Here is a 16460-nt window from a genome sequence, read left to right as displayed (position 1 = left end):
TTCTCTCGAGGCCTAATGGTCCTGACTCCAGGGTTGTCAGTGCTGTGGCACAGGTTTGATCCCTAGCCTGAGAACTCCGGCACTGTGAGTGCGAACAGAAAAAATTTCTGGAGCGACAGGGACAAGCTCTGGAGAGGCTGCTCGTGCACCCACCATGTGCGTGTCTGCCGCACTGCAACTAATGAGTGCCTGCTGTTTGCAGCCTGGATCATTCTAACCATATGCATCATTCTAACCACCAGTTCCCCATAGACCAGAGCTTAGAGTCCAGGTGGGGGTGAGTGGGATGGCTTTGACCATCACGCATGGTCCCCTGGATGACTAATTGGGAGACACAACCGAAATAAGTGACCGTTCTCAGCTTAAAACATTGGCGGGCACATGGAAGCGGGGCCGTGCGGTGGGTGGTCTGCACAGAGCGGGTGGGGCTCACGCCTCTCCTGGGCTTGTTCCCGGCAGCACATCAACAACGAGCACATCCACGGGGAGAAGAAGGAGTTCGTGTGCCGCTGGCAGGCCTGCACGCGGGAGCAGAAGCCCTTCAAGGCGCAGTACATGCTGGTGGTGCACATGCGCAGACACACAGGCGAGAAGCCCCACAAGTGCACGGTGAGGGGCTTTGCCACAGGGCCGGGTGACATGGGTCGTATGGGATGTATGACCATGGGGGGAGGACCTTTGGGACAGGTCTTACCAAGGGGGCGTCCTCTCTGCTCCCGCCCTGTCTTGGGTGCTGGGGGCCTCTCGTCTCTGCTGCCCTAGACCTCCTGCTTCCTCTCCCTGCCATGGGGCTGGGCTGGGGTCTCTGCAGTTGTGTCTGCGTGACCAAGAGCCCCAAAGCACAGCCTCACCCCGCCTCCGCTGGTGACCCCAGGCAGGGGGCCTGACTTGGTTGTTCCCTGCAGTATGTCCCCTGCACGTAGAAGAATTTGTTGGCGATTCACAGGTTGAGCAGTGATGGGTTAAAAGTCACTTTTGTAAGTGGGAAAAAAAAAAAAAAAAACAGCACAAAGATAAGCCCTTTTAGACAATCTCCCTTGTGGAGTCTGCAGGATTTGTGACTATTTGGTAGAACCATGTTTTTAAACATGCAGGAGTTGCTCCCTCTTTCAAAGGGGAAGCAGTCCTGTGATGCACTAATGGGGCTGTCGCAGAGGCCTTTGGGAACTCCTCTTTGTCAGTTACTGTAGTTCATGGATTCTGAGACACTTTTTGTTCTCATTGCAGTGTCTCTGAAATCAGTCTGTCTTCAAACCGGTAGTGTCTAGGATTCCATGAAAAACACTACCTTTGTTGGCAAGGCTGGTTTTTTTTGTTTTTTGGTTTTTTTTGAGATAAAATTCACGGTCATAAAGCTCACCCTTTTGAAAAAAAATGTATGACAAAATGTGTAGTGCTTTTGAGCATATTCACAAAGTTGTGCATGCAGCCTTCACCACTAGCTAATTCCAGAACATCTTCATCACCCCAAAAGAAACCTGATAGCCAATCACTCCCCATTCTCCCCTCCCTGACATCCACTGGCCACCACTAATCCGCTTCCTGTCTCTATCTATTTGCCTCTTTCTGGACAGTTCATAAAAATGGAGTCACACCATGTGCAGCCTTTTGTCACACCTTCCTTCATGTAGGACGTTTTCTAGGTTCATCCATGTTGTAGCACGTATGAGTACTTCTTTTCTTGTCATGGCTAAGTAATATTCCACTTTGGAAGGATCGCCTTCTCTCTATCCATTCATCAATGGGTGGCTATGTGCATTGTTTCCTCTTGCTGGATGTTATGAGCAATGCTGCTATGACTATTCATGTGCAAGTTTTTGTCCGGCTGTGTTTTCAGTTCTCATCTGTATGTACCTAAGGGTAGAATTGCTGGGCCATATAGTAACTCTATTTTTAACTTTTTGAGGACCTGCCAGACTGTTTTCCAAAAAGGCTGCACCGCCTTACATTTCCAAGGGTGGAAGTTTCTAATTTTGTCACACCCTTGTCAGCAGGTGTCGTTACCTGCCTTTTGATTACCTAGTCATCTCTGTGAGTGTGAAGCTGCATCTCATTATGGTTTTGATTAGCATTTCCCTAGTAACAGATGATGTTGAGCATCCTTTCATATGCTATTGGCTATTTGTGTATCTCCTTTGGAGACAGTTCTACTCCAGTACTTTGCTTGTTATTGGTCTTTTGATTGTTGAATGTGGAAGTTTTATTAGACCCTGATCGGATATCTGATTTGCAAATTTTTGTCTCCCATTCTGTAGGCTTTCTTTTGACTTTTTTCATAATTTCCTGAGAAGCATAGAAGTTTTTAATTTTCGCAAAGTCAGGTGTTTTCATTGCTTGTGCTTTTGGTGTCATATATAAGAAACCATTGCCTAAACCAAGGTCTCAAGTTTATCCCTGTGTTTTCTTCTGTGAGGTTTACAGTTTATAGATATATAGTTTTATTTATATAAATATAAATATATATATGTATTTTTAATAATGTGGCCCTTCCATTTAGGGCTTTAATCCATTTTGAGTAGTTTTTATATATGGTGTGAATTAAGAGTCCAACTTCATCCTTTTGCATGTTGTTATGCCGTTATCCCAATCCCATTTGTTGGAGAGGCTGTTCTTTCCCCATCAAGTGGTCTTGGCACCCTCCTTGAACACAGGTTGACCCTAAACATCTGAGTTTATTTCTGAACTCCCTGTTCTCATCGATCACCATGTCTGTCTTATGCACAATCTTGATTACTGTAGTTTTGTCGTTAAGTTTTGAAATTGGGAAGCTTCAGTCCTCCAAATCTGCCCTCCTTTTGTGAGATTGTTTTGGCTCTTCTGGGTCCTTTGCAGCAACTTATTTTCTTAACAGCCTGAGTGGCAGCAGCCCACAGCCCTCTGACATGAACTGTGAGCTGTAGAAATAGATAAAAGGCATTAGAGGAGTTCCCATTGTGGCTCAGCGGGTTAAGAACCTGACATGATGTCCGTGAGGATATGGGTTCCATCCCTGGCCTCGCTCAGTGAGTTAAGGATCCCGTGTGGCCGGAAGCTGCAGTGTGGGTTACTGATGCAGCTCAGATCTGGCGTTACTGTTGTTGGAGAATTGCTCGGATCGTCAGTGTCAGAAAATGAGACACATGAACACGGGGAGATCTCAACAAGGCTCTTTACTTCTGCAGAAGGGCACGGGTGCTCAAAAAGCACGCACGAAGAAGAAAAGACCCTCCCTATTGATCCCTGACACAGGTGGTATACCTGTCCCCCTCCCATTGGTCAGGTCAGGGTGCACATTCTTCTCGGCTAATTTGAAACAAACTGTGGCTGGGAGAAGAAGGAAAGAGGAGGGGGTCACAGGAAGGCATCTCAGCTGAAACCGGAGCAAAATGGAGTAACCAAGATTTCCTTTGATAGAAAAGACATGTTAATTCTCACACTGTGGCTGTGGTGTAGGCCGGCAACTACAGCTCCGATTCAACCCCTAGCCTGGGAACTTCTATATGCTGCAGGTGCGGCCCTAAAAAGACAAAAAAAAAAAGGCCTTGGAGCCAAGTATGCTCAGTCAGACTGACTGGGAATCAGGGGAAAATGTAAGGAATGCCACAGTTCCTGCTGGGGTTTGTGTGTCATTCTGGGGGCGATTTTCACAGCTCCCCTGGATGCAATTTTGATATCACTGGAATAGGTATCTCTTACAATGATCCTTCCTTCCTCCCTTCTTCCCTCCCTGCCCTCTTTCTGGCTCCCTCTTTTCCTCTTTTCCTCAAATGTTCCTTGAGTGCCAAAAATGTTTCTTTTCATCAGGCACTAAGTCCTAGGAACACAGGAATGAACAGGACCTAGAAGGTACCTGCTCTCAGGAAGTTGTATCTGATGGGAAGGCCAGATAATAAAATGATTAAGATAACTATAAACCGTATTAGGGAATATTAAGGGAAAAGAGTAGTATTATAATTTTAAAAATCAGAGAATTGCTGTCAGAGGAGATGACCCAAAGATTGAGAGGGAGTGGGCCAGGTCAAGGCCAGGGTGGGTGGGGTGGGGGCGGGGAAAAGGTTCCAGTCAGAGGGGACAGTGTGTGCAAAGGCCCCTCTCCAGGAAGAACGTAGGGGGTCAAGGACCTGAAAGGAGAGAGGGTGAGGGTGGCCTGCCTGCTCAAAGAGTCGGGGGACACTGGATTTTATGTTCAACCCATTTCAATGCATAGAACAGCTCTAATCAGGGAGTGGCCTAGGGAAACAGTTTAAAATAATATTTACAAAGAGTTTTTAGCAATGAGCTCCTGCTGTATAGCACTGGGAACTATATCTAGTCACTTATGATGGAGCATGATAATGTGAGGAAAAAGAATATACATGTATGTGTGACTGGGTCACCTTGATGTACAGTAGAAAATTGACAGAACACTGTTGTAAACCAGCTATAATTGGAAAAAAATAAAAATCATTTTTAAAAGATTTTAAAAATTTTTAAAAAATCAACAAAGAGTTTTTAATCACATATGAAAAATCTTACAGTGTGCTGTTGATTTCAACAAGCAGAATAAGTAATTGAATCCTTGAGATGTTCCCAATTTGCGTTTTAGAAATGCACAGTTGGGAGTTCCCTGGTGGGTCAGCAGGTTACGGGTCCAGTGCTATCACTGTTATGGCTCAGGAGGCTGCTGTGGTGTGGGTTCAATCCCTGGCCAGGGAAGTTCTGCATGCTGCGGACATGGCATAAAATAAAATAAAATAAAATGTTCAGGGATGAACTGAGAAGTCCCAAGGGTACGACTTGCCTGGATGGTGGTGGTGGCTGTCCCTGGGCAGTCAGAGGTTTCATTTTCCTTGTTGCCCTTTTCAGTCCTTTCCAAGTTTTCAAGAATTGGCCATGTGTCATTTTTATAATCAGGAAGAAAGACAAATGTCATCGTTAAGATCCGTGCATCTGGGCGCATGACAGAGGGGCTAGAGCAGACCATAGAGGTGGGGAGGAGGCCGAGGGCCGTCAGAGGTCAGACTCCCGGACTGGCGTCCTGGGGCGCCCTGACTGACGGAAGCCGCCTCTCCCCAGTTCGAGGGCTGTTCCAAGGCCTACTCTCGCCTGGAGAACCTGAAGACGCACCTGCGGTCCCACACAGGAGAGAAGCCATACGTGTGTGAGCACGAGGGCTGCAACAAGGCCTTCTCCAACGCCTCGGACCGCGCCAAGCATCAGAACCGCACCCACTCAAACGAGGTACCCAGTAGGATGGGCCCCAGGACTACGGGGGGAGGTCCCACAGACCTGGGTGTAAATGCGTCCCCCTCACCCCACGGCCTCTCCACACCTGTAGGCCATCTGGTGCCCAGATGCAGGGGCCGCCCCCCGCCCCACACACACACACTGACCTGTTGTTCCAGCTCAGCATGCAGCCGCAGCCCCTGTCCCCACAGCCTGGCAGCTGCTGGTGACACACTCCAGCTGCCAGTGCTGCCTGGGCCTGCCATGTCCTTCAGCCCCCACCATGGGGCACAGAGCAGCCTCCCCGGGTAGCCAGAGCCCCAGGCAGGGCTGAGAGTCCAGGGAGGAAGTTAGGGGGCAGCCCGTGGGATCTGCTGTCCCCATGCAGCCACTCAGCGACTGTCACTGAAGTCGGCTCAGGAAAGAATGTTTCGAAAAGCCTAGATACACTTGGGACCCCAAAGAGTCTTGCAATGATGCTTGTAAGAAGAGGAATTCCCAAAGGTGTCTGAACCCCTTCAAGTGTCTAAAGACAAGAGAGGGGTGTGTGTGTGTGTATGTGTGTGTGTGTGTGTACATGTGGGTATGTGTGTTTGCAAGTGTGTATGTGCATGTGTCAATGTGTGGATGTGGGTGTATGTATTATGTGTGGGTGCATGGATTGTATGTGTAAGTTTGTGTACACGTGTGTGTTTATGTACCTGCACAAGTGTGTGTGTGTGTGTTTGTGTGTTGACATGTGCATACACGTGTGTCTGCATGTATGTAGGTAGATTGGGGAAATATGTCCATATGCGGATTGCGAGGGAGTGTGTGTCAGCTCAGGATGGAGGCTCAGGAACCTGGATTTTCATGCCATTCCTGAGAGACTTCTAGCCAGTGTCTCTGCCTCTCTGAACCTGTCTTTCCCCATAAGAGAGGTCAGGGTGTTGGTGCTCTCACAGATGAATAACAAGGTAATGCCCTCGCTATTGATATCGCCAAGCCCAGCACCGGATCAGATGCTGATGTCACCAGGCACTCTGTGTCCCCTCCCGCCACACTCTCTGATCCATGCCCTCAAGCCTGTGGTGGGGGTTCCCTTAACCTTACCTACAGGAAGAAGTGGACAGTGAGACCGTCAGGGCCAGGCTTCTGCAGACCAGGGCTGGCATGGCCCCATCCAGGGGTTACTGGCTATAGGTGGGTGGGGTGCCTTCTGAGGCTGCCATCAGCTCTGCTGAAGGACGCACCTCCAGGAGCCGGGGAGCATTCCCAGACGTAACGTAGGCCTCGTCTCTTCCCAGAAACCCTACATCTGCAAGATCCCAGGCTGTACCAAGCGATACACGGACCCCAGCTCACTCCGGAAACACGTGAAAACGGTCCATGGCCCAGATGCTCACGTCACCAAGAAGCAGCGCAATGACGTGCACCTCCGCGCGCCCCTGCTCAGGGAGAACGGGGACAGCGAGGCTGGCGCCGAGCCCGGCCGGGGCTCCGAGGACAGCACCGAGGCCAGCAGCACCAGCCAGGCTGTGGAGGACTGCCTGCATGTCAAAGCCATCAAGACGGAGAGCTCCGGGGTAAGTAGAGCTGCGGGCCACGCCCTGCCCGCCCCCAGGAGACCAAGCCCAGTGGCGGGGGCCCAGACCCCCAACTGAAGCTGTTGTCTGCCCCCAGGGTCCCCCTGGGGCATGATGAGGTCACTCCTCTTCTGCAGCTTGACTTCCCTCCCTTCCCCACCTTGGATCCCCACAGAACCTCTCTGGTGCCAGGTCCCATTCTGTGGGGCCAGCTGTGGGTGATGAGATGCCCGCCCTGGCGTGTCGGTCTGCAGGGGCGGGTGGCTCCTGGTGTCTGCCTTTCCAACCAGAATCTGGGCACCACAGCTGCCACCTGCCCCCCTGTCCTGTTTCTGCGTCCTTGTCCCTCTGGCCTGCCCTCCTTTTGTTTCTAACCACCTGTTCTTTGTCTCCACCTTTCTCCTGACTGTACCTCCCCTAAGGATAGACGGTACTGAGGTGAGCAGAGGAGCCGGGAGGGGCTGCGGGCGGGCTGGTGTGAGCGAGGGGGGCTGGGGGGCTTGTCCAGGCTCCTCTCCAGCCCGGGAAAGGCAGGCTGGGGTAGGCAGATGGCAGGCTATAGGTGGGGCCAGGGGAACAGGCCAAGGCCAGCAGCAAAAGTCAAGGTCATGGGTGCAAGAGGAAGTGGCAGGACCCGAGCCTGCAGGAGGGACAGGACAGAGCAGAGATGTGACTCTGGGTTGCAGAAGAGGGAAGGACCAACCTACAGAAGGTCTGGAGTGCCAAGGTCAGGGATGTGAGCAGTGCCACGGGTAGAAGGGTGCATTGCAGCTTCCCTGGAAAGGTCTGGAATGTGGGAGCATTTGGGCTAGCAATGAGCCAAAGATGCTGCAACACAGCTTCATTTGGTCTCAGATCCCAGGTCATGGCGGTGTTCTGGCTGGACACGTGTGCCATGAACTCCCGGCCATGGCCCCCTGATCCAGAGGGAGGGCTGGTTTGGGGTGGCCATTCTGGCCAGGGACAAGGGCTGTATCCAGCAGCTCCCGCTCTGAGGTCTCTGCTTCCCTTTCTACAACCCACCTCCAGCCCGTTCCTTGCTTCCTCAAGCAACCTGTCACGGCAGTTGGGAGGCTGATGTCCCTTCTTTTATGTCACCTTCACACAGCTGTGGCATCCTCTGTAGGGCACAGGCTTCAAGGTGTCCATGAGTGTCCCCACACTGAAAGCTCCACAGGCAGGGCTCCGGCCCAGACGCCAGCTGGGAGAGCTTAGAGCACAGCCGGGGGAGGGTGGGGGGTGGATGCCTGACATTGACCGGTGCCATCTACTTGCATGGGGTGGGAGGCGGGGTGTCTCCATCCGCCTGCTAGCTCTGTCCAGGAGGAATTTCAGGCCTAGCCTATTGTCAAGGAATCCAAGGTTCAGAGAGGTGATGCCTTGAGAGCAGCTCACACAGCAGCTTCTTTCCCTCCCCCTGGATGTGCGAGAGATTGGGCGGCGTGGGTACTGAGCAGGTGGTTCCCACACCATCTGATTCTGTGCTTTCTCACCACGCCCTCTCACAGCTGTGTCAGTCCAGCCCCGGGGCCCAATCTTCCTGCAGCAGTGAGCCCTCACCCCTGGGCAGTGCCCCCAACAATGACAGTGGCGTGGAGATGCCGGGGACAGGGCCTGGGAGCCTGGCAGACCTGACTGCTCTGGACGACACACCACCAGGGGCCGATGCCTCCGCCCTGGCCACCCCCTCTGCCGGTGGCCTGCAGCTGCGCAAACACATGACCGCCATGCACCGGTTCGAGCAGCTCAAGAAGGAGAAGCTCAAGTCGCTCAAGGATTCCTGCTCATGGGCCGGGCCAGCTCCACACACCCGGAACTCCAAGCTGCCTCCCCTCCCGGGAAGTGGTGAGTGGGGTCCCAGTGCCTATTGAGACGGGAGAGAGCCCAGGGGTGCACAGTGAGGTACAGACACACCATGCACCCTCTCACTGGGTGCCCATGATAGGATGGATCTTATGAGCTTGTTGCACAGATAAGAACACTAAGGTGCAAGGGCAGTGCTGAGACTTAGCCCAGGCCTGAGTGGCTCCAAAGCCCACGCTCTTTCATCCTGCATCCATATAAGCCCTAAAAACAGGCAAACCCAGCTCATATCCTCCTCCTCCTCTTCCTCATGAATCATTCATTTGTTCATGATGGACACTGAGGCAGAGGCCCTGGTGGGAGAGTCATACGTTCCTGGTCCTGATCACTCTGCTTAGACGGCCATGTCCCCAGATGCCGGAGGAGCCAAGTAACACCCAGGACAGAGCTCGGGGTAGTGCTGTACAGAGGGAGAAAGTACAGTAGCTGGGGAGAAGCAGGGAGGTCTTCCTGGAGGAGGCAAGCAGAAAGGTGTTCCTGGTGGAGGCAAGCAGGGAGGTGTTCCTGGTGGAGGAGGCTCAGCCTCAGGAGGTGTTGGCCAGGCTTTCAGATGGAAAACGTCTTCACCAACTGTTGCCTGAGTACCGACTCTGCCAGGCAGTGTAGCAGGCACCAGGTGCACTGGGGCATTGAGCCTCTGGGCTGCCCACCAGGGACTGAAGGCCCAGTGTGGACTGCAGGACTGGGTTATTGAGGAGTGGAGGCTGAGAGGCACCACCCCCACTCTCCCTTGACGGAGGATTTGTTGCTCCAGGGACTGCTGTAGAGGCCGATCAAGGTCCGGACCTCCCCGTGAGATGAGCGGAGGCCAGCAGTGGGCCTGAGGTGTCTCTCCTCCCTTCCGTGGCCCTGGATCTCAGGACACTCCCTATAAACAGCCTGTATAAACTATAAACTCAGGCTTATGGGAGCCCAGCTGGCAGCACCCATCCATGGAGGGTGAGGGTGAGGGAAGATATGCCCCAGGCGCTCCTGGCTCTTCTCATTAACCCAGTGCTCTGGAGAGGCACGTCCATCCACAGCCAGAGAAACAGGATGGGACAGAATGAAAATGCAGTCAGCCAGGCAGTGGGAGCTAAGACTGGGATGAGGGCTTCTGGCTTCTGCAGGCCACCCTGGCAGTAAGGCCACCATTTGCTCCCTTACTATCCCTTCCTTCCCTTCTTTTGTTAAAAAAGCATTGGCTGGGGGCCTGCCACTTGCCAGGCCACAGCTCAAGGCAGGGCAGACTCCTTGAGGTCCTCCAGGCAGAGCTCCTTCTCCCTGTCCCCTGCCGCCCTGTGCTGACTCCTCTCCCCTCCTGCAGGCTCCATGCTGGAAAACTTCAGCGGCGGGCCGGTGGGGCTGCTGCCCAACCCGCGACTGTCAGAGCTGTCCGCCAGCGAGGTGACTGTACTGAGCCACCTGCAGGAGCGCCGCGACAGCTCCACCAGCACGGTCAGCTCGGCCTACACCGTGAGCCGCCGCTCTTCCGGCAGCTCCCCCTACTTCTCCAGCCGCCGCTCCAGTGACGCCTCACCCCTGGGCCCTGGCCGCGCGAACCCTGCCAGTTCTGCAGACTCCTACGACCCCATCTCCACCGATGCGTCGCGGCGCTCCAGCGAGGCCAGCCAGTGCGGCGGTGCTGGTGGCCCAGGGCTGCTCCAGCTCACCCCCGCCCAGCAGTACAGCCTGCGGGCCAAATACGCGGCAGCCACTGGTGGGCCACCCCCGACGCCGCTGCCCGGCCTGGAGCGCGCGAGCCTGCGGGCCAGGCTGGCGCTGCTGGATGCTCCAGAGCGCGCGCCGCCCGCCGCCTGCCCGCGCCCAGTTGGGGTGGGGCTGCGGCGCGGCAGCGACGGGCCACACTATGGCCCGACGGGAGTGGCGCCCACCTTCCCCCATGAGGGCCCAGGCGGTGGGCTGCGGCGGGCCAGTGATCCCGGGAGGCGGCCTGACGCCTTGGCACCCCCGCGGGTCCAGCGCTTCCACAGTGCCCACAACATGGCCCCGGCTGCGCTGCCGCCAACGTGCACCCAGGGGCGAGGCCTCCGCCTGCAGGGCCACGCGAGCGCCGACGGCGGCCTGGCCCGCGGTGCCTACTCGCCCCGGCCGCCGAGCATCAGCGAAGACCTGGTGATGGAGGCCGTAGCGGCAGCGGCAGACAGCGCGGGCCCGGAGATCAGTCTTGGGCTGCCAGAGGACGACCTCGTGCTTCCCGATGACGTGGTGCAGTACATCAAGGCGCGTGCAGGTGGCACTCTAGAGGAGAGCACCCCGCAAGTGTACGCCCCGGAAAGCACCTGCTTCCCTGAGAACCCCAAACTGCCCAGCCCAGGGCTGCCCAGCCAGCGCAGGATAGCGGCCGCAGACTCCAACGTGGGCCCCTCCGCCCCTGCGCTGGGAAGCTGCCAGCTAGGCTACGGGGCCCCCTCCAGCCTGAACAAGAACAGCATGCCTGTGCAGTGGAACGAGGTGAGCTCCGGCACCGTGGACGCCTTGGCCAGCCAGATGAAGCCTCCTCCCTTCCCCCAGGGTAACCTGGCTGTTGTGCAGCAGAAGCCGGCCTTCAGCCAGTACCCAGGGTACAGTCCGCAAGGCCTGCAGCCAAGTCCTGGGGGCCTGGACAGCTCACAGCCACACCTTCAGCCCTGTGGTGGGGCCCCCTCAGCGCTCAGGGTGAATTACATGCACCAACTGCGGCAGCCAGGGGCAGGTGGCCAGTGTCCCAGCATGACAGTGGCTGTGAGCCCCCACACCGGCTACAGCCAAGCCCATCCCCAGCTGAGCCCCAGCACCATGGGGGGGACCCTGAACCAGTTCCCCACCTCTTGCAGCAACATGGCAGCCAAGCCAGGCCACCTGGGGTTCCCCCAGCAAATGGAGGTGGCTCCTGACCCCACCATGATGGGCAGCAACAATAGGGAACTTGGGATCCCCAATTCCACCCTGCCTGGGATGCCACCCACTCATGCTGCACAGAGCTACCCCCAGCAGAGCCATCTCCTGGCAACCGCCATGAGCCAGGAGGGCTACCGCCAAGGTCCCAGCCTTATGCCTTCCCACCAGCCCAGCTTCATGGAGCCCCAGCAGGGCACTATGGGGGTGGCTGGATCAAGCTTTGGCTTGGTACAACCCCGGCCACCACCGGAGCCCAGCCCTGCTGGCCGCCACCGTGGGGTGCGTGCTGGACAGCAGCTGGCTTATGCCAGGGCGACTGGCCATGCCATGGCTGCTCTGTCAACCAACCAGGAGATGGCAGAGTCTGTGCCCAAAGGTACCATGTTGTCCCTCCCCCCCCAGCCCCCTGCACAGGACACAGGCGGGGCCCAGGACCACAGCATGCTCTACTATTACGGCCAGATCCATATGTACGAGCAGAATGGAGGCCTAGAGAGACAGGCAGGCTGCCAGGCCATGCAGCCCCAGCCACCGCAGCCCCAGGCCTTGCCCTCGCCCGGGGTCAACCAGGTGTCTAGCACAGTGGACTCCCAGCTCCTGGAGGCCCCCCAGATTGATTTCGATGCCATTATGGATGACGGTGATCATTCCAGCTTGCTCTCGGGCGCCCTGAGCCCCGGCCTCCTCCACAGCCTCTCCCAGAGCTCCTCGCGCCTCACCACCCCTCGGAACTCCCTGACGCTGCCCTCCATCCCCACGGGCATCAGCAACATGGCCGTCGGGGACATGAGCTCCATGCTCACGAGCCTGGCTGAGGAGAGCAAGTTCCTGAACATGATCACCTAAGGCCCCAGTGCCCGGTGCTGAGCAGACCCAGCGGGACCATCGCCTCCCAGAGCATGTGGCTTTGGTCCATTTCATTTTCCCCCCAAAAGTATTAAATAGGTCTGAGGGAGTTTGGCCAGTGGCTGGTTCAGACCGCAGATGCTGCAAGGGCAGGTTGACGTGCTTCCTGTCTGGTCTTCTTTTAGATGATTTTTCCGAACTCTGGAAAAAAGTCTCAATGGGAAAGGCAAGGCAGGAATGGAAAACTCATTACACAGTGCTTCCCAGCCTTTGGTGTTTATGGGACCACCCTGTTCTGGCTTCGTCACCTCTGTCATTTGGCAAGTGGGGGATTACCTTGGCCATGGGCTTTCCAAGTGCACGAGGAATGAGGCGAGAGGAGCCACATTTGGGGTTGGATCTGAAAGCCACATTGGATAGTCTTCTAATCCAGGAAGATAAGCTTCTTATTCTGGTGCTTGCAAGGTAAAGGAATTCCTGGCCTTTTGAAATTCTATGAAGCTTAATTCTTGAGGCCTCTAACATCCCTTGCCATGGAGGAGAAAAAAAAGATTTTACTTGGACTGGCGTTCCCGTTGCGGCTTAGCAAGTTAAGAATCCGACTAGCATTCATGAAGATTCAGGTTCAATCCGTGGCCTCACTCAGCAGGCTTAAGGGTCCGGCGTTGCTGTGAGCTGTGGTGTAGGTCACAGACATGGCTCCAATCCCGCGTTGCTGTGGCTGTGGCTGTGGCATAGGCCGGCAACTGCAGCTTGAATTCAATCCCTAGCCTGGGAACTTCCATATGCTGTGGGTGTGGCCCTAAAAAGAAAGAAAAGAAAAAAAAAAAGATTTTACCTGGATACTTTAGAAGCACATCTGGATTCTGGGTTTGGTAGAGCTGGCATCTCTACCCCACAGAGCCGAGTTTGCAGCTGGTGGACTGTCCACATGTAAATGGTTAAATAAAGTATGGACCTATTGCCCCCCAAAAGAAAAGAAAAAAGTGTAATATTCAGGGCAAGCCCAGAAGCTGCCCTGGCCTCTCCAGACCGTGTTTACAGTGTTCATTGCATGTAGAATGTAGCCCTTCCCCAAAAGAACACATTTCTAAATACCTCGGGGTTGCTGGAGCTGCTGTGGGTTAGGGCTGGACCAAGGTGAGCTGGGTGGGGACAGGGCCTGGCTAAAGTGACTGGGGGTCAGGGGCCCAGCCTCAGGCCACCCTGGAGGTTTCCCAGCAGGAAAAGGAAGTCGCACATTGACCCTGCCCTGTTTCTCCAGTGCACTGTCCACCTACTTTACCATGTAGAACCCGAGGGCTTGATCGCAGCCTCCACTCAGGTTCCTCCGGGCCCTGCTCTCTGCTCACCCATAGCCCCAGGCTACAATATGCAGTCCTGGTATCTTCTGAATTCCCTTCCCTCTGGCCTCCTGTTCATTTCACAGAAAGACAACCTGCATGGTGTTTTAGGTGGGAGGGGGGGAAGGTCAAGGGGTTGATTCTTGGGATTCTAAGGGACTGTCGCTGAATTCTCCTGTTCAGTGTGACCAAGCCCCACCCAGAGATGGAATTGGGACCTGGCATCAGAGGACATTGTTCCTGAGCATACCGTAGGGTGAACTGATGTACCCGCCCCACCACACACGTATGCCAACACCCCACACCTTTCCCAGGGTGAATTTGTGGCAGCCTTGCCCAAAGCAATGGCACCACTCAGAACTTGATACTGAAATGACCCTGGCTTCCATCGGGACAGGCTTCAGCCAAACCTCATCTGGGCCTCTCCATCCCAGAACATCAAATACTTCATTAGGGTCCAAAAGACAAGGCCCACTTCAAATAATAGCCCCGGGACACCTGCAAGGGTCTCTTTGTGGTACGTGTTCCTTCCCTGAGCTGAGAGGTGGCCGGCCATTCCTGGCCTGTATATAGTCTGTACAGAGGACTTCCTCCCTGAAAATACTGTAGGCAAATCATCCAGTCAGATTTATATCTCTGAAACATTTTTAGCTTTTTCTACATGCTATGAATTGAGATGACATGCTCAACTTGTAAATAAGTCTTTTTGTACATTAAAAAAAAAGTAATTTTTGCATAATTTATTTTGTCAGCCTGCCTCTTCCTTGACAGTAGTTAATGAAAACCTAGGCTGTAAATTTGGCACATTTGAACGGAAAGTAGGCTGTATTTCTTTCTCAGCAGCGTCAAAATTGACTATCCCACCTTCGCCTGGAAAAGTTTAATGCTAAGACATTTACTGGCTGTTTGTTGTTGGGGGCTTGGATGCGGGGCAGGTTTGACGCTGTACAGACACTATGTGGCAGCTGGTCAGAACATCTAAGCTGGGAGTTCCCATCGTGCGTGGCACAGTGGTCAACGAATCCAACTAGGAACCATGAGGTTGTGGGTTCGATTACTGGCCTTGCTCAGTGGGTTAAGGATCCGGTGTTGCCGTGAGCTGTAGTGTAGGTTGCACACGTGGCTTGGATCCCGAGTTGCTGTGGCTCTGGTGTAGGCCGGCAGCTACAGCTCCGATTAGACCCCTAGCCTGGGAATCTCCATATGCTGCGGGAGGGGCCCTAAATAAGGCAAAAAAGACCAAAAAAAAAATCTAAGCTGGTTTGGGTTAAGTGGTCCTGTCTTGCCCAGAGCCCTTCTCATGTCAGAACCCCCTCTCTGATGCTCTGATGGGCCGTCTACTGAGCATGTTGAGTGTGGGGGTGGGGGAAGAAGACAGAAACCCCTCCAGGCTCTGGGGTCAAAGGGAAGTCAGGGCAGGCAGGTGGAGGCCCTGATACCCAGCAGGTGGCCTTGGGCACAGGGGCCTGTGTGGAGCTGCCACAGGCAGAGATGCCATGCTTTTGTAGGTGGCCCTGACAGATGCCCGGGGAGGGTGTGAGTCTGGAGAGCCAGGAGGCTGCCTCTGATGGTGATGAGGCTACTACTGTGAGCTGTGGGGGTCCAGGTGGGGGACCAGTGAGGAGGCATAAGGCCAGGGATGGATTCTGAAGCTGGGATGAGACAATGGGGACGGAAGGGCCGGGACCAGGTTTCAAGGCACCTTCTGTGAGGCCAAGTATGCCAGGCCTCTGGACCCTACTCCCCTGAACTCCCTCTGCTCTGTGAGAAACACCTTGGCACCCAGATCAAGGAATTAGGAGGCCAAAGCCGAGTGGAGGGCACTCAGCTCAAAACTTGTTCTGTGGGGTGTCACCCAGGGGACGGAGAAGCCATTTCTGGTAGGATGCGTAGGAAATCTGAGGGAAATGCAGCAGGTTTCCTTTCTGAGGGTGTCCCAGAGTTCTCTGTGTGTTAGGGGAATGGCCACGTTCTGGCCGAATCTTCCAGACAAGAGCCAAATCCCAGCGCCACCCTCCCACCCCCGCCCCCCGGGAGTTCCTCTCTCAGGGGCAATCTCCTAGCTGATTGCAGAGAGGAGGAACGGAGCAAGCCTCTGCTTCTCTCAAAGCCCATCCTCGGGCCTCAAACCTCCTTGCTCCATCTGCTAAGTCTCCGGAAGCAGCTCCGCCCTGCTTTGGGGGCATGGGGAGGCCAGGAGTTTGGTCAGTGCTGCCTGAGGCCGGATGAGCCATAGTATCGAGAATCCAGGCTATTCAACTTAGCCATGTGCTCTGGGTCAATTCATGGCCTTGACCCTGCTCCATTGCCACCCGCGAAGCCCCAGTGCCAGTTAACAGCGTCTGTTTCACTGGAGTCCAGTGAGAGGGCCGAGCCAGGTTGGACTGAACTGGGCAGCCCAGTAGATGGGCTGGAAGCAGCATTCCAGTCAGCTTGGCTGGGGCAGCTGGGATGTGCTGCCCATGACTCCCATCTCCCAGGGGACCTAGACGCTGGCCTGGGCATTGCCTTCTTGCGATGATTGCAGGAGCACAAGAGGGCAAGCAGAAAACCTCAAGTCTTTCTCAAGCCTCTGCTTAGAACCATCAGTTTTCCCCTCATTCTAGGAAAAGCAAGTCACGTGGACAAACCCATCATCAGTGACAGGAGGAGTGACACCCCCATCCCCCAAAAGTCTATCCAATCCATCATCAGGCTCAGAGTCTAGGATCTACATCTGTGCTGGATGTGGCTCTTCTTGACCCAGAGACTCATGAACTAAATATAGAAGTTATCGGAG

At 54.8% G+C, this 16460-nt stretch overlaps 1 protein-coding gene across 1 annotated transcript in view; it reads left to right on the top strand.

Annotated features, from left to right (window-relative positions):
• The window catches only part of GLI2 (GLI family zinc finger 2), a 264303-nt gene extending 251334 nt beyond the window's left edge, over positions 1-12969 (top strand). The window contains exons 10-14 of the mRNA XM_047772176.1: positions 460-609; positions 5035-5199; positions 6471-6749; positions 8258-8594; positions 9919-12969. Coding sequence (XP_047628132.1) covers positions 460-609; positions 5035-5199; positions 6471-6749; positions 8258-8594; positions 9919-12338 — 3351 coding nt within the window. The 3' untranslated portion in view covers positions 12339-12969. The remainder of the gene's footprint in view (positions 1-459; positions 610-5034; positions 5200-6470; positions 6750-8257; positions 8595-9918) is intronic.
• Positions 12970-16460: the final 3491 nt, after the last annotated feature.

Source organism: Phacochoerus africanus, chromosome 3 (assembly GCF_016906955.1).
Source record: "Phacochoerus africanus isolate WHEZ1 chromosome 3, ROS_Pafr_v1, whole genome shotgun sequence".
Lineage (NCBI taxonomy): Eukaryota > Metazoa > Chordata > Mammalia > Artiodactyla > Suidae > Phacochoerus > Phacochoerus africanus.
This window is presented reverse-complemented; position numbering and strand designations above follow the sequence as displayed.